The sequence below is a fragment of the Cervus canadensis genome, chromosome 2 (assembly GCF_019320065.1).
Source record: "Cervus canadensis isolate Bull #8, Minnesota chromosome 2, ASM1932006v1, whole genome shotgun sequence".
NCBI classification, from domain to species: domain Eukaryota; kingdom Metazoa; phylum Chordata; class Mammalia; order Artiodactyla; family Cervidae; genus Cervus; species Cervus canadensis.
Window position 1 is genome coordinate 86,714,663 of NC_057387.1, and position 26,574 is coordinate 86,741,236.

A 26,574-nucleotide genomic window follows, 5' to 3' on the forward strand; every position below is an offset into this window, starting at 1 on the left:
AAATGGTAAAGGGCCAGACACTGACGGGCCTTGAGTGTCACACCAAGAGTGCAGCAGGGGCACAGACAGACTGTGGCTGCATTTCTCTTTATTGGAGAGTTCTCAACCCAGGGTTAGGTTTATGACACCCACTCAACAGTATGACCCTGAAGGCAGAAGCTACCTGATACCTTGCCCTTGGTTCAGTTCAGTCGCTCAGTTGTGGCCAACTCTTTGTGACCCCATGGACTGCAGCACGCCAGGCCTCCCTGTCTATCACCAACTCCTGGAGTTTACTCAACACTCATGTCTATTGAGTCGGTGATGCCATCCAGCCATCTCATCCTGTTATCCCCTTCTCCCACCTTCAGTCTTTCCCAGCATCAGGGTCTGTCAGTTCTTTGCATCAGGTGGCCAAAGTATTGGAGTTTCAGCATCAGTCCTTCCAGTGAATATTCAGGACTGATTTCCTTTAGGATGGACTGGTTGGATCTCCTTGCAGTCCAAGGGACTCTCAAGAGTATTCTCCAGCACCCTAGTTCAAAAGCATCAATTCTTTGGCGCTCAGCTTTCTTTACAGTCCAACTCTCACATCCATACATGACTGCTGGAAAAACCACAGCCTTGACTAGATGGACCTATGTTGGCAAAGTAATGTCTCTGCTTTTTAATATGCTGTCTAGGTTGGTTGCCCTTGGTTGGTGCCCATTAAATGTTGGTAAAGCCAACAGAAGGAACCTGAGAGAGGAGGCAGGTAGGCTCTGGAGTGAGATGCTTGGGTTCAGGTCCCAGGTCTGATACTCCCTGGTGAGACTGTGTGCCTCCATCTTACTTATAAAACTGGGATCCTAGAACTGAGAACGTGGCTTAGGATGAGGGTTTGCACAGTGCTTGCTCTCCATGACAGCCATTTATCGTCTCTCTCTGCCTGCCCTTGTGCACCTCCAGAAGTGTTTCATCACGGTGTGGCCTTAAGCCAAGTGTTTCATCACGGTGTGTCCCCCACCAAGTTCTCCAGCTGACACCCTAAATCCACGGAGGTAACCAGACAGGTTGGGGAAGCCCACCTCCATCCCTGACCCTTTGCCCTGAGAAGGGCTGCACTCTAGTCTTGTAGGAAGAAAGGTCCCTGGGATGGTGGGAAAGGCTCTGCCTCAAGTTGGGGATGCCAAAGATGCTGGCTCCTCAGCCTTGCCCTTGTCCTTCCTCTAAGCCTAAGTTTCCTCCTCGTAAGGTGAGGTGGAGGAGGGTTAAGTCCTGTGGGGAGCTCCGATTCAGCTCTGCTGGAATCCCAGGCATGGGCAAGTGGCCAAGGAGGCACCAGCAGGGCAAGGCCCACAGGCCCCACTACACCCATCCACTTCACAAGAGGGCCACCTGTCCCGAACCCCACAGGTCCCGCCCCTCTGGAAGGGGAGTGTTCAGGGCCCTTGCCCCACACTCCAGTGCTCACCCTGGCTGCCCATCACCATAGCCACTGCAGTGGAGCAAGGCTGAGCCAGGCCTTGTCGTCTGGAAGGGCACAGAATCTAGCTGGGAAATGAGAGAGGATGGCCTGTGTGGCCTAAGCCAGGCTCAGGATGGAAGCTGGACTTCGGCTCTACAGCCACAAGCCACAGGCAGGGACCTGCACGTGGAAGGAAAGCTGCCTGGTTCTTTGTAAACATTCCACAGCAAATTGCCCCTCATAGACGACAGCACGCACAGCAGAAAACCCTAAGTTAGTCGATCTTAAGTAGAGCAGCTGGTTTCAGTTTAATGATGTATTAGTTAACTTTGCTATAGTAACAAACAACTCCCAAATCTCAGCGCTTATTATTAATACTACAACAAATATTTATTTCTCATTCATGTCACAGTCAATGGCTGCAGGCCAGCTGCTTCAGCTCTGCTCCATGTGTTTTAGCATCCAGCTGAAGGAACAGCCCGACCCTGGGAAATACATTCCCAAGCAGAGGGAAAACAGCATGAGCCCACCACGCCATGCTCTGCAAGCTCTGCCTCGACATGTCCACTCACATCCCTCTGCATCAGGAGAAGGGACGAACCCTCCTCACTGGGGGACGGGGCGGGCAATGCAAGCTAAGGACTTATAAAATCCTCTAGAAAGGAGGAGGCAAAGAGTGGTAGACAAAAATACAACAAACGACAGTGACTCAATGTGCAAAAAGATTTTCCAGCTTAAAAGGCATAAAATTCTAAACAAATGTGAAAACTGATATACTGTCCAAGTATGTCACAGGTCTCCATATTGCAAAGACCAGGAAACATGGCAAACTTTTTAGGGGTTCTAGAGGACCCTCAATGTGCAGATCTTTATAAAAGATGGAGAAATAGGACCTGGCTTCCCAGCCCCATCTCACCCCAAGGCACCTACAGGATCCCAACAGAGCAGGCCTCTGTGCTCATGACGGACCTCTTAGCATTAACACCTTACAATCACACACGTGGTTGTCTATGTGTGCAGTGTGAGGTACACAGCTGCAGAACCACGTCACTGGATCATGAGTCTTCAGGTCAGAGCTGGAAGCTGGTGGTTAACACAACTCAGAGTGAGTCCAAGGATGTCATCAGCAAGGCACAGAGTTCAGTAGCAAGAGAGGAAAGTGAAGGCCTGCTAGAGCTCAGCGGTCTGTCCCGAGAGGCTGAAGTTCAAGAAGGCAGCAGCTCCTCCCCAACCATGATGCAGGGAAGGCCTGTCCCTGGGGTGGCAGGAATAAAGTGCTGGGTTCGAGGAGTAGATCTTGCTGATTCAAGAGTGCTGGACTCCAGGCTGAGGTGGGGAGGGAGGAGGTCCAGGGAGCCTGGCTCCCACAGCATGGCCCAGTCACTTTACCTGGTGTACCTTTTTCCCCCGGAGATAATTCCTACAAAAACCAGAGGATCCTACACAGACCAAAAATGTTGGTGTCAGGGCTTTTACAAAGTACCTGCAGTGAACACAACAAAAGAGAGGGATAATTGAATTGCAATCTTAATCATCCATGGACTTTCCCAACAATAGTAAAGGTGAACCTTTAGATGTGAGCCAACATTAAAAAGCAAGTTTAGCACATTTATTTGCTTGGTTGTTTATAAGTCTGCAAATTAGCATGACCCCCTCCCCATTAGAACCTAGCCAGAACCTTTGGGCCAGTCCTCTTGGCCCTCTAGCATCATGTATGTTTATGGCTAAACATGAAATAAAATAAGAACATGCTTTCATTCCTTCATTCAACAGTACGCACCCAGGGTAAGCCAGGTCTTGTGCTGAAAAAAACAGATTAAACAACAAACAAAAGCCACCATCACTGTCTGGAGGGAGGGAGATAAATGACGACAGCAAGGCACAACTGTAGAAGCATTTCTGAGGTACAGTGTTAGCCCAAAGAGACATAATTCCTGTACGGGAAAGGGAAATCAGGAAAGGTTTCTGGAAGCTGTCACGTCTCAGCTTACATTAACTGGAAAAGGGGTCCTGATGGGCATAGGGAAGCAAAAGCCAGGAGGTGCAGGTCACTGGAGCTTTTGCTGTTGCTGGGCATAAAGCATATGGAGCAGGCATGCCCGACAGCAGGTAAGGCCTTGGACTCTCAGGTCCAGGGGTTTCTGCACCACCCTCTGGGCTTGGATCTGGGCAGAGGAGCCTGTATCACGGCCCAGCACCCAGTTCAGAGTTTGAAGTTGCTGGTCTGAAGTTACTCTGTGCTGGGTAGTCTCTTGCCTACGCTAATCATTTAAAAAATAATGACTTCCAATGTATTTATACTTTCTCAGAAGCAAGAAATTGATTTTCCTCCATCAATCAGTCTGCTTTAAATTTAATATTTCTCCACATTTTCTGGGAGATAAGGTAGAGTAGACCTCAGGCCTTTAAAGAATTCTGGATAATTTGCTAACAATTGAGAAAATGAAGAGCTAAAAATCTGTCTATAAACTAGAAGGGTAACTTAGGGCTAGAAAAAAAAAATGCTGCCAAGAGAAGTCATCAATCATACCTGAAGAAATCCTCACCTCCTGCCAGCCAGGCCAAAGCAGGACCATCAGGACAACTAGACATTCTCACTGAGTCAGTCAACACATCACCAACTCCCATCCCAAACACCTCCTAAACATCAATCCACCCCTACTTCACGTCTCACCACTGAACAGTACACTTTTAAGATCTGTACACTACCTGGTACACTTTACCTAAACGCCCCTGGGACTCCACACACCATCGTCAGGATTCACGCTCCCTAGAGCACTCAAGGCTGCCGCACACGGTCCTAACACGGTCCTCCAGCCTCATTTCCAACCCAACCACCATTTTCAAACCCAACCACCCATAACTTAGCACACTGGACTCTGCCTAAATCCAAAACATTTGCTTTGCTCAAGGCTCAGGGAAAAGTGGCCCAAGGGTCAACTATAAAGCTATTGAGGGCATAACGTTATAGTCCAGGAGTCCCCAAAGCTAAGAGACAACTGCCAAATCCAACTGGCTCCCAATGCAACTAACCAAGGTGCCTCTTACAGTGCATCAGAGCACTGACTCCTACTCTCTCTCCTACCTGAGAAATATGTAGTCAAGAGTTATTATCCTCATTTTAGAGATGAGCCAGTGTGGGCTCAGAGGCACACAGCCACTAAATGATGGTGTCTGACTTCAAGTGCCAATGCTCTTTCCATACGACAACATCAAGGGACACAGGCACAATCAGGAACAGGAGGGCCATCCCAGCTGTCTTTGGTACAAAAGCCAGACAGCAGTTTCTGTTTCAACCAGCCCCACTCACTTCCCCCTGAGGATGTCAAGGCTGCAGTGCAATGGGCTGAGTCAGCACATTGCAACCTGTTTGGCCAAAAGCCTGGGCCAGTCTCCGTGGGTTGCTGTCTCACAATTGTGCATCCGGGGCAGAAGGGAGGGGAGTACAAGGCCAGTGCTCCGCAGTGAAACGAGAACCCGGCTGTGTCCCTGGGATGGTGCCTGAGCATCATTCCTGGTCTACTCAGCCCCACGAAGGTGACTTACCTGGAGTGCTGTAGCACCTGCAGCAGGGTGCTACTGGGAGGCACGCAGTATAGTTCTGCCCTGTCCTCATCCTCAAAGTAGACCTGTAGGATGAACAGAGGAGCAGAAGTCAGACACCAGTAAAGGGCTTCAGCGACACTAGGCATGCTGAGGCCAAATCTGGGGAAATGTATAAGAGATGGCAACTGCCGAGACTCAAATCCAGGCCTGTGAGCCTTCTTTCCCTAACAATTCAGTTGTAGAGCCATTAGGTATGGGGAAAGAAAGCAGCAGTGGCCCAGAGCAGAGGAAGAGATGTCCACACAGGAGACAGCCCTGTGCAGGTGTCAAAGCCCGGCCAGCGGAGATGTGTGTTCTCACTGGGGACTGGCCAGCCAAGCCGGGTGAGAAGGGCAGCCACTCATGGCAGGGGGAGGCCTGCTGAGGGGAATGAGGACCCACGCTGGATAAGAAAGACATTCATGCAGGATGTTGAGCAGTGCAGGGCAACAGCATATGTAGGATGAGGAGGGCACCATGCTGGGGCAGCAGGCTGATGTGGGGAGTCAGTCCAAGTGAGGTGGGGAAGGTTCCCCATGGGAGAGGGGATACTGGTGCTGACAGGAGGAGAATTAAATACAGGGAGACTGATCAAACAAGTATATTAATAATAACAGAAGCCACTGTAAAAATAGAGAAAGGGTTGTATTGGATTAGAATTGGAGATACCAGTGACAGCTCATGTTTTTACACACACGCCAATGGAGCAGTGAGCATCCTCCTCCCCTCACCCCTGTACTTATGAGTATAGCTACAACACAGATCTTGACTTCTAAATGCTATTTTCTGCTAAAAAAGAACCAAAGTTCCTTCAGAAAAATGGCTGATTCTAGAGCTAAGGCCAAAAAAAGCACAATTTGAGCCTTAAACGCCTTGTAACACAAAGCAAGGAAGTGCTTTAAAAATGGAGACAAGTCCGAAGGACACAGAAGCAAATTTGAAGGAACTCCCACTGACCAAATCCAAGACACCTTGAGCATAATATAACCACAGTAATAGATTATAACTCAATTAATAAAATAAGAAACCATAAACCCACTGACATAAACAATGGTTTGACAAACAAGAAGATATCTGTATCATTTCCAAGCACCTCCCTTTATAATACTAACTACAAAGGGGAAAAGAGTAACTTCATGCAGTACAGAAGCTTGTATACCCCTACCTCCATCAAGTGATGAAAGTGAACATCATCAGTAACGGGACCTTTGAAATTATGACGTCTGACAGGATGCAACAAGAAGATAGCACTGCTTCTGTGATATTCAAGTCAGATACACATAATCTAGGTCACAAAGACACACAAGACAAACCCACTTTCCACAAAATAACTGGTCCGTAACCTGCAAAAGTGGTAAGATCAAGAAAGTTGACACAAGACTGAAAATCTTCTGTAGCTCAAAGGAGACTAAAGAGACATGAGCACTAGATACAATACTATGTGGGATTCCTTCTGCCATAAAGAACATTACTGGTGATTGGTGGAGGGGATCAAGATGGTGGGAACAGGAAGGTATGGAGCTGACTCCCACACACACATCAAAAATCCATCTACATGCAGAACAATTCCCACAGAAAACTAACTAGAAACTGGCAGATCTCCCATACAACCAAACCTGCAAGAAAGATCTCCACAAAAAGAGATACAGAAGTACAGAACAGACTTTTGAACTCTGTGGGACAAGGTGAGGGTGGGATGTTTCGAAAGAACAGCATGTATATTATCTATGGTGAAACAGATCACCAGCCCAGGTGGGATGCATGAGACAAGTGCTCGGGCCTGGTGCACTGGGAAGACCCAGAGGAATCGGGTGGAAAGGGAGGTGGGAGGGGGGGATCGGGATGGGGAATACGTGTAACTCTATGGCTGATTCATATCAATGTATGACAAAACCCACTGACATGTTGTGAAGTAATTAGCCTCCAACTAATTAAAAAAATAAATAAATAAAGTTAAAAAAAAAAAAAAGAAAGATCTCCACATAATCAGGTAGGACAGGGAAAAAAATAAAGCATCAGGCTGGGAATCGCACCCCTGGAAGGGATCTGTAATGAAGAGAAGTTCACATGGATGGACCCTCACCCTGAGGAGCCTGCGTGCCAGCTGGGAAATCCACTGACACAGACTGTACAAGTAAGCACATGTGCTGGCCTGCTGACAATCGGGACCGAGAGAGACCTGCACTGGAGGCTGCCACCTCGATACGCACTTCCCAATCCAAAGGACCAATACCCCAGCGCCACACCCCACACCACAGCCTGGTGTGAGACTAGGGCAAAGGTTCAGTCTAGCTGTGCAGACAGAGTAGAATGATGTGGTCTGAGTAGAACCACGGAGCCCACTGTCAGTGTACACACCAGGGTGGTGGGTCAAACCGGGCAGACATGTCAGCATGTGCACCAGGCATCACAAGGGCATGCAGCAGCTAAGCGCTGAATCTCAGGCAGACAGGCCCTGGGAGAGGACTTGACCTAGCTACACAGAGATAGGCTGAGAGCCTGGGATGTGATCTGGGGGAGATGCAGAACCCACTGTCAGCACCCAAACAGCAGGGGCGAGTCGAGCTACAGCAGACACTGCCAGCACATGCGCTGGGCCGTGCTGCAAGAACACACAGCGGCTCGGCGGTCAGGACCTGCACGGTATCTGCAGGGCTGGTCTCCCAAGGGAAGCAGCCTCCTTCTGCCCACTCCACACGGCACCTCACTGTCAGATCTAGAGTGGACAGGTCCCCGGAGAGGTCTACCACAGAGGCAGCCCAAGTCCCAGGTGGCACCACACCCACCTCAATTCCTGCAGCCACAATGCCCTGACCCCCAACTCCAGCCTACTCCACACCACAGCCTTGCACTAGATCTGGGACAATCACAACAGAGAAAAGGATGCGGCCTTGGGCTGCTTCTGAGGGGAACCATGGTGGCGCTCAAGTTCACCGAGACTGCACGGACTTCACTTGCTTCAGCAACCACCTTCTTTGGGGCAGGGCACACACTCAAGGGCAACAAAGCCTGATCCATCCTGACACTCGTGGTTTCCACCCCAACAACGGGGAGCAGACCGTGCCCGGTGAGCCATGGAGCAGAGAGGAGGCCCCACCGCACATCCAAGGCAGGCTCTGGACACACCACACCACCAACCACAGCCCCATCAAGGGGATGACTGCACACTCAAGAAAGATGTGGCTGGCATCCACACCCAAAACAGCCCTCACACCAAAAATGCTGGCCACACTCTGAGCAGGAATGCTTTTTTAAGACCACAATAGGTAAGTCTTTTCATAAATTCAGAGAGATAGTGACAGTGAAGTAAAATGAAAAAGCAGAGGAACTTCTTCCAGTTAGAAGAACAGAATTCCCCTGAAAGAACAAATAATGAAACAGACCTCTCCAGTCTATTAGACCTCAAGTTCAAAAAGGAGGTAATAAAAATGCTAAAGGAATTAAGAAAGATTATCAGTAAAAATGCTGATCACTGTAAAAAGGACTAGAAACTATAATTAGGAGTATGGGGTTAACAGATACAAACTTCTATATGTAAAATACATAAGCAACAAAGATTTACTTTATAGTACAGGGAACTATTTTCAATAGCTCATAGTAACATATAATGGAAAATAATCTGGAAAAAATATAACTGAATCACTTTACCGTATACTTGAGAAACTAAAACAATACTGTAAATCAATTATACTTCAATTAAAAGAAAATTTTTTAATTAGTAGTGTAGGCAAAAAAAAAAAAAGTGTTTCTGGGGGCTGGGGGGAAAATCTGTGAAAATCCTGATTCTGACGATTTATTGGCATCATGAAAGAAAATGTCCTTGTGTGTAGGAAACAGACACTTAAATTTTCAGAGATGGGGCATCAGTTGACATCTTACCCTCAAACAGTTAGAAGACAAATTTCTTTATTCTGTAAGTTGTGATTTTTTTTTTCAAAGTTGCAACAGTGGCATGTTATTCAGCCTTAAGAAGAGTAAGATTCTGACCCATGCTACACCATGATAAATCCTAAAGATATTACACCAAGTAAATTAAGCCAGATTAAAAAGGACAAATACTCTATGACTCCACTTACGTGAGGCACCCAGAGTAGATCAATTCAGAGACAGAGAGGGGGAACAGAGTTCCTGAACATCAGTTGAGGATGATGAAAATGGAGACAGACGGTGGTAATGGTTGTAAAACAATGTGGATGCACTTAATGCTACTGAACTGTACACTTTGAAATGTTTAAAATGGTAAATTTTATGTTTTTTATATTTTACCACAATTTTTTTTTTTAAAAAGGCAGTGAAACCTTGCTCCACCCTGATTCCCCCAACTCCAATTCCCATAGAAAGACAAAAGAAAACTTCTCTTACCTCTAAATTATCAGGGCAGTATTTTTGCTCTAAATCCCAAGACGGTGTTTCACCAAACATCACCATTAGATGATCAATAAACCTAAGGAGATATAACATGTACTTTCTGGTATCAGTAACTCAAAATCTGTTTTCCCACATCCCATCCCCTGGACACCAATTCACGGAGATATCAATAATGTATAAATCATGAAATGCAGGCCTAATCCATTTTGACAACAGTGCCCAAAATATGTGAATCATATGTCCCATTCAGTTCAGTTCAGTCGCTCAGTCGTGTCCGACTCTTTGCAACCCCATGAACCACAGCACGCCAGGCCTCCCTGTCCATCACCAACTCCCAGAGTCTACCCAAACCCATGTCCATTGTGTCGGTGATGCCATCCAACCATCTCATCCTCTGTCGTCCCCTTCTCCTCCTGCCCCCAACTGTTCCCAGCATCAGGGTCTTTTCAAATGAGTCAGCTCTCCGCATCAGGGGGCCAAAGTATTGAAGTTTCAGCTTCAACATCAGTCCCTTCAGTGAACACCCAGGACTGATCTCCTTTAGGATGGACTGGTTGGATTTCCTTGCAGTCCAAGGGACTCTCAAGAGTCTTCTCCAACACCACAGTTCAAAAGCATCAATTCTTTGGCACCCAGCTTTCTTTATAGTCCAACTCTCACATCCACACACGACCACTGGAAAAACCGTAGCCTTGACTAGACGGACCTTTGTTGAAAAGTAATGTCTCTGCTTTTTAATATGCTGTCTAGGTTGGTCATAACTTTCCTTCCAAGGAGCAAGCATCTTTTAATTTCATGGCTGCAATCACCATCCGCAGTGATTTTGGAGCCCAGAAAAATAAAGTCAGCCACTGTTTCCACTGTTTCCCCATTTATTTGCCATGAAGTGATGGGTCCACATGCCATGATCTTAGTTTTCTGAATGTTGAGCTTTCAGCCAAATTTTTCACTCTCCTCTTTGACTTTCTTCAAGAGGCTCTTTAGTTCTTCTTTACTTTTCTGCCATAAGGGTGGTGTAATCTGCATATCTGAGATTACTGATATTTCTCCCGGCAATCTTGATTCCAGCTTGTGCTTCCTCCAGCCCAGCATTTCTCATGATGTACTCTGCATATAAGTTAAATAAGCAGGGTGACAATATCCAGCCTTGACGTACTCCTTTTCCTATTTGGAACCAGTCTGTTGTTCTGTGACCAGTTCTAACTGTTGCTTCCTGACCTGCATACAGGTTTCTCAAGAGGCAGGTCAGGTGGGTCTGGTATTTCCATCTCTTTCAGAATTTTCCAGTTTATTGTGATCCACACAGTCAAAGGCTTTGGCATAGTCAATAAAGCAGAAATAGATGTTTTTCTGGAACTCTCTTGCTTTTTCGATGATCCAGTGGATGTTGGCACTTTGATCTCTGGTTCCTCTGCCTTTTCTAAATCCAATTTGAACATTTGGAAGTTCACGGTTCACGTATTGCTGAATATTTGTCCCATTATGACATAGTAATTCTCTTTAACTTACTCAGGATTAACAACATTCCTATAATGAGCCACAGTCTAGCCATTAACTATGAAATCACATGTTAAAATCACTAGTTATATGTTTTCTAAAAAATATACCCTTCAGTTTTATTCATGTACTACCTCCAATGCTTTCACCTCTCACAAGAGACAACTACCAGTGCTTGACAAACACTGTACTGTGGTGTTAGCATGACAGTGAGACCATGTCTCTCACTGCAAAGCCTCTTAGTGAAAGGAGAAATCAGCTATGGGTTAGAGAGATTATGCTAAACCAGAGTGTGAAATAAAACTCTCTAAAACTATTCTCTTCCCTCCTCACCCAAAATTCTACCTGTCCATCCTGCCGAAAGAACAGGGAAGAGCATGCGAGCACCGCAGAAGGCTCCCGGGGAAGGACGTTACCTGGAGTCCTCGTGAAAAGCAGAGATCAAGTCCGACTGGGCATACTCCGGGTACAGAAAGAGCACAGGCCAGCTCAGTCTCCCCTGGTCGTCCACACTCAGCCTGGCTCCACAGGGGTTTTCAGAGCTGAGGCCATACAGGGCGAGCTCACTGAGACCTTCTGAGGCCGAGTCTTCATCCTCTCCAGGAGCTTCAGCGACTAGCCTGATGTTCCTAGCCTGGATTAAAGCAAAAACATACATGTTATGTGAGAAGGATGCAAACTCACTTCACTAAAACAGGGAAAACCGTAACATTACGAGCTCTGTGAAGGCCAGCTCTACACATGGTTTGTCTTCATTATCCCTGACACCTGTTGAACTCACCTTTACCGGCCTTCTACCACAAGCGAGACTCTTGTCACAGACATGAACTAGACATGGTAATAAGTCCAACATAAGGGAAGAAGTAAAGCTGTGGAACTGCAGACCATGAATGAATAATTCAGCCTGGAGGCTGGAAGTGACTGGGGAATGCTAGGTCTTGAAAAATGATTCTGAAAGGCAGAAGAATTGGGGCGCAGGGGGAGTGGAAGGGCATTCTAACCCAGGGAACAGTCAAGGAACAGCATGTGCAAAGGTACTGAAAAAATGCAGAGTGGCATGTACAAAAATGGCAAATGCTTTCAATTTGGCTGGGACGTGGGATACTAAAAATTATACATACACTAACTTAATCTTGAGTCTCTCCTAGAAATAAGGATAAATCAAAGATCTGAATGGTAGAGTCACCTCTTACGTATGCTGGGGGTGGTTTCCTAAGGCTAGCCCACAAGGGAAAAATGACATGTAATCAAAACTACCTTGATGGTATCTCCTACACCAGGGGTTTGCAAACTTTCCCTGAAAGGGTCAGATTAAGAAATATTTTAGGTTTTGTGGACCAGATGATCTCTGTGCCACTGTAGTGTGAAAACAGTCATCAGTAAGACACAAATAGGCAGGGCCATGAGCAACTGGCTGCAGCTTGCTGACCCCGGCTTTAAACCACTAAAATACAATATATTTGGGTATATTACTCTCTAGAGTAGTTCTCAAGTACACAGAAGTTTCAGATGCAGAGTTAAAGGAGAGTACCAAAATAATGTCTGTATGCCAATGTCTAGGCATTCTAATACTCCACATTTGAGAAAATGACCAAATCTCTCTGGAGTTATTCCCTTCTGTTTCATCTGTTAACATGTTGACAGATTTTCTGTTGTAGGGCAGGACTAGTGGAGTGCATCTTAGTACTGTGAAGTTCTTTCTCAAAGCCAACAAATAATTTTAAAGAGGTACATAATTTAACTCAACAAAGAATGAAATCAAGAACCAAACTCATAGCCAGTATTACCTCCCCTGTGAAGCCAAGGCTCAATAGGTGACATGTGAAATCAAGATTTGGATCAGACTTTTCCTACATTTATTTAGAATGTAGGAGAGGGAAGGGGAGGTAGAATTTTGTGTTATTGTGATAGTTAGGACAGCTACATCCTAAAATCACTTTCTCAGGATGCAGTGTAACACAGGGACTAAGACCAAGGACCTGGTTCTGACGTACACTAGCTGTGTGAGGTTTCTCTGAGACTATGTGGAATAAGAAGGAACAAGAAGACCCACCTCAGAAGGCTACTATGAAGATTAGATAATGATTAACCCATAGCAACTATTCAGTATATGTTACCTGACACCAACACATGCATACAAGTGAGACAGCTGACTGAACTCAGGGGGTCTGACTTTGTCACACTGCTTCACCAAAAGCAGAAACAAAATGAACAACTCACTCAGGTAAAGCATCCCCAGAAAGGTTCCCGATCAACTTCATGATGAGTGAATTCTGCAAGACCACAGGGCAGAAAGTTTGAGAACTCACCTTGATGGCCTGGAGTAAAGCCTCATTCTGATCCTGCTTCTTCTTTTCTTTCAACTTTGCTTTCCTTATATCCCTCTGTTCAGTTCGCTGAAAATGAAAAATTCAGATGCATCAGCTCTAGGGAACTTGCCTCCTCTCCTCTTCTGTTACTCCAGCCTGACCCTAAACAGCTATCTCTTGTCTCTATTCAACTCTGGCTCCTGTATATCAAGGAACACCAGTGGCTGGATTCAGTTTGATAAACATTTAAGAAGCACATGTCTGGGTGCTAAGACCAGTGGCAGCAGTAATGTTAAAACCTATCCAAGGAACTCATAGTCTACTGAGGGGAACAGACATATGAAAAGGTCCAGTGTTAGCCTGGTAGTATGAACTGAGTGCTATGAAACACAGAGGAGGGAGTAATGGCTGATTCTGCCCCATGGAGGTGGTTTAGACAGAAACCAGATGAAAGAGAAAGGGCATTCTTGAAAGAGGACCTGACATAAGGGCCAATGGGGCATTAAAACTTCTCTGTTATGGATGGAGTACAGGAAAACACACTGGGAAAAACCCAGGCCAAGAACATATCAGAGACTCTGCCCTGGGCCAAAAACTTATCACAGACTGCCTTTTGCACAATTACAGTTCATGAGAGAAAAATATCACCAGTCTACTTCATCTGTCAGAACTATAACTCAGATTTCCTTTTCCTAATAGTCTACCCAAAACCAGCTGATCCTACTCCAACCCTCAGGACTGTGATTAATAGGGGCCAACTTTTTCTGTAAAGGGCCAGACAGTAAGTATTTTAGGCTTTGCAAACCATGCACATGTTAAAGCTAAAAGATCTCCAGTCTCATCTCTCTGTACATCTATGTGTACATTATGCATGTAAGATGTCTCTATGGAAAATATTATCAAAATTAAATGTAAAAGAAAGCTCTATTTAACAGACTTAAAAGTAAACACAAATTAACTTTTTCTAAATATAATGGAAACTGGCCAGAATGAATTTCAGATTCACATCTCGGAAATATTCAATATTAAATTATATCTGATAATGAAACTAGCTTAAGCTTGTTGGTTTAACCAATGTAAACATCTCTTACTTACTGTACTTAGGCTAACCAAGTTCATGTTATTTCTGCTGCAGAGTCTGTTAGCAATTGTTGACTGAAAAAAAAAAAAGCATAACCTAAAAAGGTGAGAATTTTGTTTTATTTGCAAGATTTGCCGAGGACTTAAACCTGGGAGGCAGCCTCTAAGATAGCTCTAGGAACTGCTCTGAAAAGGTAAGGGAAGACTTCCCTGGTGGTACAGAGGATGGGAACCCACCTGGCAATTCAGGGGACATGGCTTCGATGCCTGGTCCCACATGCCACAACTACTTAAGCCCACACTACTAGAGCATGTGGCTTTGTCCTAGAGCTGACTGTTTCTAGATGAAAAATAAGGAACTAATATGGATATAGAACGTTGTGAGATTTGGAAAAGGGAACCTTGAAAAAGAAGTTTTGTACACAATCAGGTTGGAATTAAATTAGGTAAATTTAATTTACTAAATTAAAATTACTAATAGTAGTATGGGACAGGATTTAGTTCCTCTATTGAGAGAACAAAGTTTTCTTGGAATATTGCTTTTGCTAATAGACTGTATGAGTTTCTTTGCCTTTGCATGCTAAGTCGCTTCAGCTGGGTCCAACTCTTTGCAACCTTATGGATTGGAGCCCACTCCTCTGTCTGTGGGATTCTCCAGGCAAGAATACTAGAGTGGGTTGCCATTTCCTTCTCCAGGGGAATCTTCCTGACACAGGGATCAAACCTAGGTCTCCTGCGTCTCCTGCACTGGCAGGTGGATGCTTTACCACTGAGCCACTTGGGAAGCAGAGGCGATAGCTCAGAACATTCATACAGGACCTTCTAGATTCCCAGGAATATGCTGGAGCTTTTCAAAGACCCTACAGAATCTCATTCCCCAGTTTGTCCTTTTAAGTTTTCTGGTAAGCCTATTACTTGCCTCAACTGTTTTCCACTGCCTCAGGCAGATGAAATCTTACATAATTACCTCAAATCGTATTTAACAAATGCCTCCAATCCCAACCCTCTGTGAAAAAGCTTTTCATACTGGGATAGTTTCATGATGCCTCAAATAAAAACCACTTGTGAGCTGGGTCTTCTAGATGGTCAAATAATGACAATCCTCTGGGAATGGGGCTTAATACTGTTCTGCCTCCTCTGGTGGCCACCAGGATGCTCATTTTCACATAATTGTGGGCTGCTGGCTTTCAAGGCTACTATGGACCTTGGGAGACACGCGATGGGATAGGGCAAGGTAAAGTGCCACAAAGCTTGCTGTTCTTAAGGAAGTTCAGCCATTACTTTCGAATAACCACTACCCAGATTGCTACAAGGCTTTGGTTCATTTCAGAGTTATGCTTTTGGGCCCTGAAATCTCCCTTTAATTATACTTGCGCTACAGGACATAGACGCTTCTACTTAGGTCTATAGAGGAAAACAACAGAATGGGAAAGACAGGAGATCTCTTCAAGAAAATTAGATACACCAAGGGAGCATTTCATGCAAAGATGGGCTCAATAAAGGACAGAAATGGTAGGGACCTAATAGAAGCAGAAGATATTAAGAAGAGGTGGCAAGAATACACAGAAGAACTGTACAAAAAAGATCTTCACGACCCAGATAATCACGAAGGTGCAATCACTCACACTCACCTAGACCCAGACATCCTGGAATGTTAAGTCAGGTGGGCCTTAGGAAGCATCACTACGAACAAAACTAGTGGAGATGATGGAATTCCAGTTGAGCTATTTCAAATCCTAAAAGATGATGCTGTGAAAGTGCTGCATTCAATATGTCAGCAAATTTGGAAAACTCAGCAGTGGCCACAGGACTAGAAAAGGTCAGTTTTCATTCCAATCCCAAAGAAAGGTAATGTCAAAGAATGCTCAAACTACCTCACAATTGCATTCATCTCACATGCTAGTAAAGTGATGGTCAAAATTCTCCAAGCCAGACTTCAGCAGTATGTGAACCGTGAACTTTCAGATGTTCAAGCTTGTTTTAGAAAAGGCAGAGGAACCAGAGATCAAATTGCCAACAACTACTGGATCATCAAAAAAGCAAGAGAGTTCCAGAAAAACATCTATTTCTGCTTCATTGACTATGCCAAAGCCTTTGACTGTGTGGATCACAATAAACTGGAAAATTCTGAAAGAGATAGAAATACCAGACCACCTGACCTGCCTCTTGAGAAACCTATACACAGGTCAGGAAGCAATAGTTAGAACTGGACACAGAACAACAGACTGGTTCCAAGTAGGAAAAGGAGTACATCAAGGCTGTATATTGTCACCCTGCTTATTTAACTTATATGCAGAGTACATCATGAGAAATGCTGGGCTGGAGGAAGCACAAGCTGGAATCAAGATTGCCAGGAGAAATACCAGTAACCTCAGATATGCAGATGATACCACCCTTATGGCAGAAACTGAAGAACTAAAGAGCCTCTTGATGAAAGTGAAAAGAAGAGACTGAAAAAGCTGGCTTAAAACTCAACATTCAGAAAACTAAGATCATGGCATGTGGACCCATCACTTCATGGCAAATAAATGGGGAAACAGTGGCTGACTTTATTTTTCTGGGCTCCAAAATCACTGCGGATGGTGATTGCAGCCATGAAATTAAAAGATGCTTGCTCCTTGGAAGGAAGTTATGACCAACCTAGACAGCATATTAAAAAGCAGAGACATTACTTTTCAACAAAGGTCCGTCTAGTCAAGGCTACGGTTTTTCCACTAGTCATGTGTGGATGTGAGAGCTGGACTATAAAGAAAGCTGAGCACCGAAGAATTGATGCTTTTGAACTGTGGTGTTGGAGAAGACTCTTGAGATTCCCTTGGACTGCAAGGAGATCCAAGCAGTCCATCCTAAAGATCAGTCCTGGGTGTTCACTGAAGGGACTGATGTTGAAGCTGAAACTCCAATACTTTGGCCACCTGATGCGGAGAGCTGACTCATTTGAAAAGACCCTGAAGCTGGGAATGGTTGGGGGCAGGAGGAGAAGGGGACGACAGAGGATGAGATGGTTGGATGGCATCACCGACAATGGACATGGGTTTGGGTGGACTCTGGGAGTTGGTGATGGACATAGAGGCCTGGCATGCTGCAGTTCATGGGGCTGCAAAGTCTGACATGACTGAGCAACTGAACTGAACTGAAGGGCTCTTCTGCAGATAGGCTTGGCAATGGCCTTCCACAGTAGCCTTCTAGATACTCTCTCCTGTATAAGCCACTTTTGGAAATTCTGGCCATACCCAGTTGCCTGGGCTCAAAATTCTGTTACTGAATCATGTGGGTCCATACCTCTACTTATGTAGACATGACCAGAATGACTTCTGACTAAAACTTATCCCTGTTCAGGGCCAGCTCTAGGCTCCCACGGTACTGAAAATTCCCATTCCATACTGTAAGCAGTGAAGAGAGACCTAGACCAAGAATCACTAGAACTGAAGTCTAGTTATGGAACAAACATGTGAGACAGTATTGCAGAGGACTAAGACTATAGACTCTGGAGCTAGACTGCCTGACTTTGAAGTCCAGCCTCACCAGCTATGTGACTTTCTGATCTCTCTGCTTCAGCTTCCTCACTAGTGGAAAGTCAATCAGAATACTGACTACCTTATAGGACTATGTGTGATTTAGACAGATTCATATAAGTAAAATTTTTAAATAGGATTTGGAACATACATATAGTAAGTGCTAATGTTGAGGTTTTTTGGGTAGTGATGGTCTGTTATTACTATTGTTTTTATCATCACTTTTGCTGTTATGTACCAGAAATGTCACATTTCATCAGCAAATTAAAGATGTCTTAATGTTGGGAGTTACACAGCATTATAGACGCCTAGGGCTTCCATGATGGCTCAATGGTAAAGAACCCGCCTGCCAATGCAGGAGACACTGGTTTGATACCTCAGCTGGGAAGATCCCCTGGAAAAGAAATGGTAAACCAGTCCAATATTTTTGCCTGGGAAATCCCATGGACGGAGGAGCCCGGCAGGCTACAGTCCATGAGGTCATAAAAGAATTGGACAGGACTCAGCAACTAAACAACAACAAACAAATAGAAGCCTAACATCGTAAGTGTTTAACTGTCTTTCCCCTCCTCTTTCAATGGCTATACTCCGTGTGCAGACTAGACTATGCCACTAGTCTATTTATTCAAATCATAATAGTCACAAATTTATCAAGTACTATATATTCTTCCTTACCTCTATCATGTTATAATTACTTATTTACTTCTCTGTATCCTCTAGAGCCTCATGGGTAGAGACTGATTCGGGGTTGTGTCTGTTGTTGTTTTCTTCTTTCTTTAGACTTGTGGGATCTTAGTTCCCCCACCAGGGATTGAATATGGACCCTCAGCAGTGAAAGCACAAAGTCCTAACCACTGGACGACCAGGGAATTCCCTGGGTTTTGTTTTAAAGGAAAAAAAGTATACAATGACCCAAGATCCACTCTGGGAGATGCTAATTAATTTTGCCACCAACCTTCAACTTGTCTGCTTTAGCCCTCAGGTCCAGAAGCTTCTTCTCTGTGGCATCTATCTGCAGCCCCTCATCGCACCAGTTCACAGCCTCGACATAGTTTTTCAGTTCCAAATGGCAAGAGGCACCTGTAGAACCCAGTACCCTTAGTATCTGGGGACAAGATGCATGGAAAGAACCATCCTTGCACCTGACCCCCAACTTCAACCAGCTACCAGCCAGTACCCTGAAGTTCTGGAAAATGGATGATTAAGTCCCTTTTAATGCATTACCAGACAAGGAACACTGTTTCTTGTATTTTAGATCAGAAAGGTTTCTAGGTCCCATTCAGCTCAAAACTCTTTTTCTGGTATCAAGGACTTTTAAAGTAGGGAAGGCTACAGCTTAGTGGCAAAGAACACGGTCTTTGAAATCAGAGAGATCTGGGCTGGAAATCTAGCTGTCATTAACCAACTAAACATTAGATAGTGGATTGAGTATTCCTGAGCTTTAGGCTGCTCATCTATAAATGAGAAGAATAAAGTCCATCTCAGGTGACTTTAAATGGAGAGAGAAAGCAGAATTTGCCTCAGTCACTCACAAAAGCAATGGCAAAACCAAACATGTTAGGTATCTCCTAAAACTGTTCTTGATGGCTACTAGTTTAAGCTGCCTCTCCTTTAATCAATCGTGTTTTTCCTCCAGTTAGCCTCTTTGGGCTTTCTACAGAGTTTAAAAACATCTGAACTAAAAAAATTTAAATGTTAACAGAATTCAACCTCATCTTCCAGAGACAGAGTGGGTGTCTTGCCAAGGCCAGATAGTAAAGTAAAAATGGCAATTCAAGCATGCTACAGACTTCCAGCCTGTAGCAAATTCCACATGACTATACATAATTTATTTGCCCATCTTCTCTCCCTATAGCTGAAGGGCCTGGATCTACATAAACTCCCTAACCATGATTACATAAGCATAATTTTAATAAAGCATTTTAAGTTGGTTCATGGGGATATAGAGATTAATATATAATGAATAAATTAAAGTTTACAAAGCACCACTAAGCTTCTCAAAGTAAAGGTGAAGTATGCAAGTAATAAAAGCAAATTATTACATACAAAGGTCAGACTAGGACAGAAAAAATAATCTGGGAACATCTCAACATTAGAGTTATCAGCAAAAGTCCCATAACTTATCTTTTAATTAACAATAACATGGCATTTGAAGATCTTGTCTTTCAATCAGCTAATTTGGAAAAAAAATTAGAATGTGGCTTTCAGAACTGCTTTAATTAATTTTATTCTTTATTAATTTATTTATTAATTTAAAATGAGGCGTTTCAATTTCTCTACCAATTCTTAAAACACAGAGGGTTGAATTATTCTATGAAGAATTCTTTTAAAAATGGCATGTTGCTGCTGATAATGACTTAATACCAAGATTGCAAAAATAAGGTAACTTCATTAGTATCTTAGCACCTTAATATCAAAGCTTAAAATACTTCTGGTGCTGCGCATACCAACTTTTCCATGGTGACAGTCACACTGTAGCTCTACAGGACTTACCTCTTATTATTGCTTTGAGGTGGCAGGGTTTTAGCTTTTTGGCAGCCATCACATCATTGAGAGAAGAACGAAAATTGCCTGACAAAACACCATTCAGTAAACAAGAAAGCAAGTTTTGAGATCAAATTATTTCCAAAATTTTGTATGTAGAAACAAGAACACTCTTGGACAATCTTAGAGAAATGTAAATCAGAGCAACTGTTTATAGAAAAAAAATAGTTATGCTCATCAAGCACCTCAGAAATGTTTATAATAGCAAGCAACCCACCAAACAACTATAAATGGCTAGTAAGCACACGGAAAAATGCTCAAAATCACTAATGATTAGAGAAATTAAGATTAACATGAAACTGAAAATTAAAAACAGGTAATACCCAATATTGGTGAAGATATGGTGAAAGGGCACTCTGAGAGTAAACCAAGAGAGCAAATTGGCGTGCATATTGTATATTCACTCTGACCCAACAATACTCTTCAAAAAAACTGATCCTCAAAATGGCTTGCAAAAAAACGAAGAAATGCTTGCAAAAAATGTACAATGACAAATGTAAAAGCATGTGAGCTGCTGCATTATTTTTAATTGTGAAAAGCTAAACTAAATATCCTCAATTTAGTGATGAAATATAGTAAATCCATACTATTGAATACAGCTATTAAAGGAGTAAGATAGATCTGTATGTAAAAGGCATGATAGGATGTCTTTCCTACATTGCTTTAAGTGGTGGGTCAATGTGTATAGAAGCCTATCTTTATAAAATAAACAAACCAATCTAAATATACAGGCACATGTACACACATATATACTTGTGTGCAATCATGAACACTGGTTATTCAACCTAGTTTATACTGTAAGTATTACTAACAGTTTGGTATATACTTACTAATTTAACTTCTAAAGCTCTAGCCCCTGGGCAAAATTTTTCTCTAAAGGGCCATATAGTAAATATTTCAGACTTTACAGGCTACATATGGTCTGTTATACATTCTTTGTTTCATAATCCTTTAAAAAAACACTTTTAGCTCACAGGAGATCAGGGACCCAGATGTGGCCTGAGTCATAGTCTGCCAAATCCTGCTTTAGCCTAAATAATCAGAATTATCGGAAAAATTTTATCACTAACTTTGTTCATTTTTGCATTACTTAAAAAAGCCTAAAAGCAGCTATATACTCAACAACAGCAGTACAGTAAAACAAATAGTGTAAACACTGATATGTCCATATGATGCAACTTTAGTATTCACAAATAATTTAATGACAGGTGAAATTGTTTACATTATAAAATTAAGTGAAAACTGAATACAGAATTGGAACAACAGCATGATCTGTGGAAAAAATACATAAAGAGAAATCCAAAAATTTCTGCTTAAAGGTAGTAGACTGAACATATGTATTTCAACCCCTATCACTTGACCAAAAAAAAAAAAAAAATCCATTAATCCAGAGACAAGAACGACAAAACGGAACACATTTTAAAGCAGGAGAACAAAGAGACACAGGCTAAATGACTAATTAGGCTTGAGACAACTGAAGTCTAAGCCAGTAGAGAGAAAACTCAAAGCTACCAAGTATACTGAAAAGCCTACAAAGTACCCAGTACTCAGGAATCAACAGCAGCAGGTACCTCTGTGAGAGTGGATAAAGGGGTCTTTTGTTTAGTGTCTTCTGAGTCACACTTGACTCTGAATCCTAATCCTAGCACTGCATACTCTTAAGGCAATTTATTTTACACATTTATTACATTTTACTACAATCTCTTACTCTGTTAACTAGGGATAAAGCTGTTAACCTTATTTACCTTACATAGTTGCTATGAACTCAAGAGGGATAAAAAAATGTGAAAGTGCTTTGTAAGCCATTCCAGTGACATCATTTAAGGAATGTCTCTTGATTATTAAGCATTTGCTCCTCTGGTATTGCAAATACCTGTTTCTTGTTTTTTTTTTCCCTTGCAAGGTGCTTTTGGTCTTACTAGGCCTATACATAACATTCTTTAGTTCCCCAAAAGGAACTATGTACCTCTTATTCACAGTGCAGTCCCTAGCACACAGCAAATGCTTTATACTTACTGTCTGAATAGGTAAATGAATGAAACTCCTTTAAGGAAAAGTCAGGTCTTACTCATTTCTATGATGCTAGTGCCCAGCACAGAATAAGAACTCAGTGTGCTGAATGAAGAAAATGTATTCCTCCAGAAGACGACGACTGGGTTTCTAGTCCAGAGTCTGGCACTAATCAAAGGGGTTCTTTTCTAGGCCTTTGTAAAATGAGGGGGCTGGTTGGCTCAAATAATCTCCAAAGTTCTATACCACTCTTGCTTTTTAGAATTTTATAATGAAACAGGCTAAAAAAGAAAAAAATTGTAGATTATCACTGGAAAGAAACTCTGCTCCAAAGGTGACATGTCCCAATAGATCTATCCCAGCTGGACTTAAAGGCTTATTGTCTACCAGTCCCTCAGAAAAGGTTGAAGTCATTCCCAGGTCCTCTCTAAAACTGTGGTAAGAAACAAGGGTTTAATATGCCTAAGATTAGATACCAACAATGATGTCACCCAAATAATTAATCAGTGTTTCCCAAAGTCATGTCTGCAAAACAGTCCTGCATGTTAATAAGTGTTACTTGAAAAGGAGGCTCACAAAACCTGAGAATCACAGGATAAGGTTCTCTGCTGTATGTTTTCTCAGTATTAACATACTAATGTGCACTGCAAATCTCCAATGAAGAGGCAGCACTGTCCTATTTTACTTGTCCAAGGAACGTTTTACTTCAAAGGGCCCACAGACTACTGAGAAATTCTCCCGTGGATTAATATAGTTTCTCTCACACAAAGAACTTTATCACCTTAATCCTTCTGGCATCCTTGAGAGGAGGCCAGAAAAAAACAAACTTACTTTTGAGAGAGAAGCATCTGGGCTCAAAAATTCCAGATCATACCAACTCATGTATTAAGGTATTTGATGTTACTCATCTGGCTCAACAGAGAAGGCACTAGCAACCTACTCCAGTACTCTTGCCTGGAGAATCCAATTCATGGACAGTGGAGGCTGGTGGGCTGCAGGCCACGGGGTCTCCAAGAGTCGGACACGACTGAGCAACTTCAATTTCACTTTTCCCTTTCACGCACTGGAGAAGGAAATGACAACCCACTCCAGTGTTCTTGCCTGGAGAATCCCAGGGATGGGGGAGCCTGGCGGCTGCCGTCTATGGGGTCGCACAGAGTTGGACACGACTGAAGTGACGTAGGAGCAGCAGCAGCATTTGGCTTAAATAGTAAGAATTATACAATCTATCTGACATCCCTTTTCACCGTATCTACCTGGAAAATCAAAGTTCAGCTAAAGTAAGCTATCTTAAGATTTCTGGGATAAACAGCTCCTTTTCCTCTGACACCTCAAACCCTCCCCACTAGCCATCATGTAATAGTTTTTTATCATAAGTTAATCTTTCAGAAAGTACTAAATAACAGAATAAATTACCCAGATAGTATTGTGCTGCTGCCCGATTGGTATAAAGAACAGCATTCAAATCAGGGTCTGCACATTTCTTCTTTAATCCTTCAGTGTATGAAATAACAGCTTTCTTATAGTCTTTTTCTTTAAAGTAATCATTGCCCTCATCTTTGTAAGTCCTGGCCTGATCTGCAAAAAAGAGAAGAAAAAAATCACTATCCCCTATTTTTTAAAGGGCTCATTAAAAATCTAAATCACACAATAATGTAATGACAAACCAAAAAGAACCAATACGGAAAGAAAACTCAAAAATGAATGCTATACAATGGATTATCAATATGGAGAAATAAAATCACATGTACTTAACTACAATCAATTCTAAATATCCTACAAGGTAGATTATTAAGTGCTCACATACACAAAAAAAAGCATAAAGGAAAAAAGTACACTTATCTCTTGAAGAGAGGGCTTTAATTACAGAAGAAATGGGGGGAAATTACACTACTGTTTTTTAATATGTTGTTTGAGTCCCTTGAAGGCAAATTCCCCCCCTCACTTTAGCAAAAGCCTACAAAATTGTTACAATTCAGTTCAAATTTCCCACCCATTGAAAGCCCACTCCTACACCCACCCCCCGGTTGGTGTTCCAACAGCACCTATAATACCTTGGCAATTATTTCATAGGTTTGTCCTGATTCTTTAGGACAACTGAGCTATCCACTGGAGTGTGACCTTTGAGGGCAATCTCATTCCTTCCTCTGTCCCGGTGCCCAGTATTTAGTAGGTATACAAAGAAGTATATATGGAATAAATAGTGACAAGTTAGCTGAGGCTAACTACTTCTGTTATTTATCAAAACCTTTCTGACTCACACTTTATCTCAATTTAATGGAGGAGCTTAGAGTGTCACTGAAGATACCTTCTGGAGATCGCTCTTCATCAAAAATAATTGACTGCAGGCAGGCCAAGTCAGGATTCTCCAGGGGATCAATTTCTGATGGCGAGTTCTTCATAAACAGAGGAATCTTTTCAAATTCCTGGAGGTTGTTAAGAGAAGAATGAACTATACGAATACAATTTTCCACTGAGTAGACCCAATCCCAGGTCTCCACATCAAAGTTTTTTCTCACTCATCATAATTTGCAAACCCTTATGACATCTCTCCCTCTCCGGCCTCAGTGTCCCACCTGTAAAATAAGAGTGCAGAATACCTAAAGACCCTTCAGTTCTCACATTCTTACAAGACCGGCAGTAACTACCAAACGAGTTGAACGCTCGTTTGTTCCTGGCACTTCACCCATCCTCTCACTTGAGCTTCGCCACCATCCTACGAGATTGGTGCTCCAGTCAGAGGAATTTTACAAATGAGGGGACGGTCTCAGATAAGCGGTGAACTCACAGGTTTCTGACTCCAAAACCTGAACATCTAAACATACTGTCAGCTTAAGAAGACCCTCAAAGCTTCGGGGCCGATTTTTAACACGCAAGTAGAAACCGCCTATCCGCCGGCATCGCCAAACCTCGGCAGTAAAGCGCCTCAGCGCTCGGGAGGCCCCAGGAGTTGGGACGACGCCCACGCACGCACGTGCTGAGACCCCGGGCCCGCCCACCTCCTCCCACTGGCTCTCGTGGAAGCCGCCACGGTAAGGCTGACTCTGGAACTTTTCCAAGAACGAGTCCATGCCGTCGTCAAAAGTGACGCCCGGGTCCTGCTGCTCCATGTCTGCTCCCTGGCGATCCAGCCACGGCCCGGGCGCCGAGAACCTTACAGCAGCTTCCGGCGGCGCGGGTGCCCCCTCTCAATCTTCCGGGTGGCGCCGGCGTGCTGCTTCCGGCGTCCTGGAGGCGTGGCCGACCCGACTCCACCCCTCCCCCGGGAAGCGCCTACTCTCCCGCGTACTTTTCGAATACTTTCGGGGTCGTGGATGAGCCCAGTGCCCCACAGTAGCGCACGATCACTTAGTTCACTCGTTTATTTAACCAGTCAGCACGTTACCTAAGCTCCTTTCTCGTGCCAGTGCTGTTGTAGTCGCTGGGTATACAGTACTGGGCAAAGCAAGTAAACCCCTGCTCTCTAGGAGCTGATAAGGTAGAGCGGAGAAAGTGAAAGTGTTAGTCACTCAGTGGTCTCCGACGCCTTGCGGACCCCATGAACTAGGCCTGCCGGGCTCCTCTATCCATGGAATTCTCCAGGCAATAATACTGGAGTGGGTAGCCATTTCCTTCTCTAGGGGATCTTCCCGACCCAGGGATTGAACCCCGGTCTCCTGCATTGCAGACAGATTCTGTACTATCTGAGCCACCAGGGAAGCAGTAAGCAGAGCGGAGAGACAGACAATAAACAAGACACGGGAGTTTGTCAAGTGGTAGCAAGGACTGTGGGAGAAAAGTTTTAAACAGGGTGGGCACGCATTCAAGCAAAGAAGCTTGGAAGTGGCCAGGGGGTGTCTGGGGAAGAGCATTCCCCAAGGAGGGAACAGAGGGGGCTAAAGGTGTGAGGTGCAGAAAAGACGGTGAGTAGCAGGTAGGTGGGAAAGATAATGAGCTGTGACTCTGAGGGTTTGGGTTTTCCTCACAGTGCAGTGGGACCCTTTGGAGAGCTTTGAGGAAAGGAATGATGTGATCAGACTATTTCTGATTGGGATTCTGTGGTGGGCTAGTAGTAAAGAACCCACCTGCCGAAGCAGGAGACATAAGAGATGCAGGTTTGATCCCTGGGTCAGGAAGACCCCCTGGAGAAGGAAAGGGCAACCCACTCCAGTATCTTTGCCTGGAGAATCCCATGAACAGAGGAGCCTAGCAGGCTATAGTCCATGGGGTCACAAAGAGTCAGACACGGCGACTAAAGTGA

The 26,574-nt window shown here is 43.8% G+C and overlaps 1 protein-coding gene across 1 annotated transcript; it reads right to left on the minus strand.

The window, feature by feature from the left end:
* Window positions 1-1,797: 1,797 nt before the first annotated feature.
* TTC4 (tetratricopeptide repeat domain 4) lies at window positions 1,798-25,524 on the minus strand. The gene is made up of 10 exons (XM_043461202.1): window positions 25,334-25,524; window positions 24,643-24,760; window positions 23,751-23,912; window positions 20,274-20,351; window positions 18,736-18,860; window positions 13,186-13,272; window positions 11,293-11,510; window positions 9,374-9,455; window positions 4,973-5,055; window positions 1,798-2,909 (listed from the first exon to the last, which is right to left on the minus strand). The coding sequence occupies exons 1-10, from the start codon at window positions 25,442-25,444 to the stop codon at window positions 2,807-2,809; spliced, it is 1,167 nt and encodes a 388-aa protein (XP_043317137.1). The 5' UTR covers window positions 25,445-25,524; the 3' UTR covers window positions 1,798-2,806.
* Between the last annotated feature and the right edge of the window lie 1,050 nt (window positions 25,525-26,574).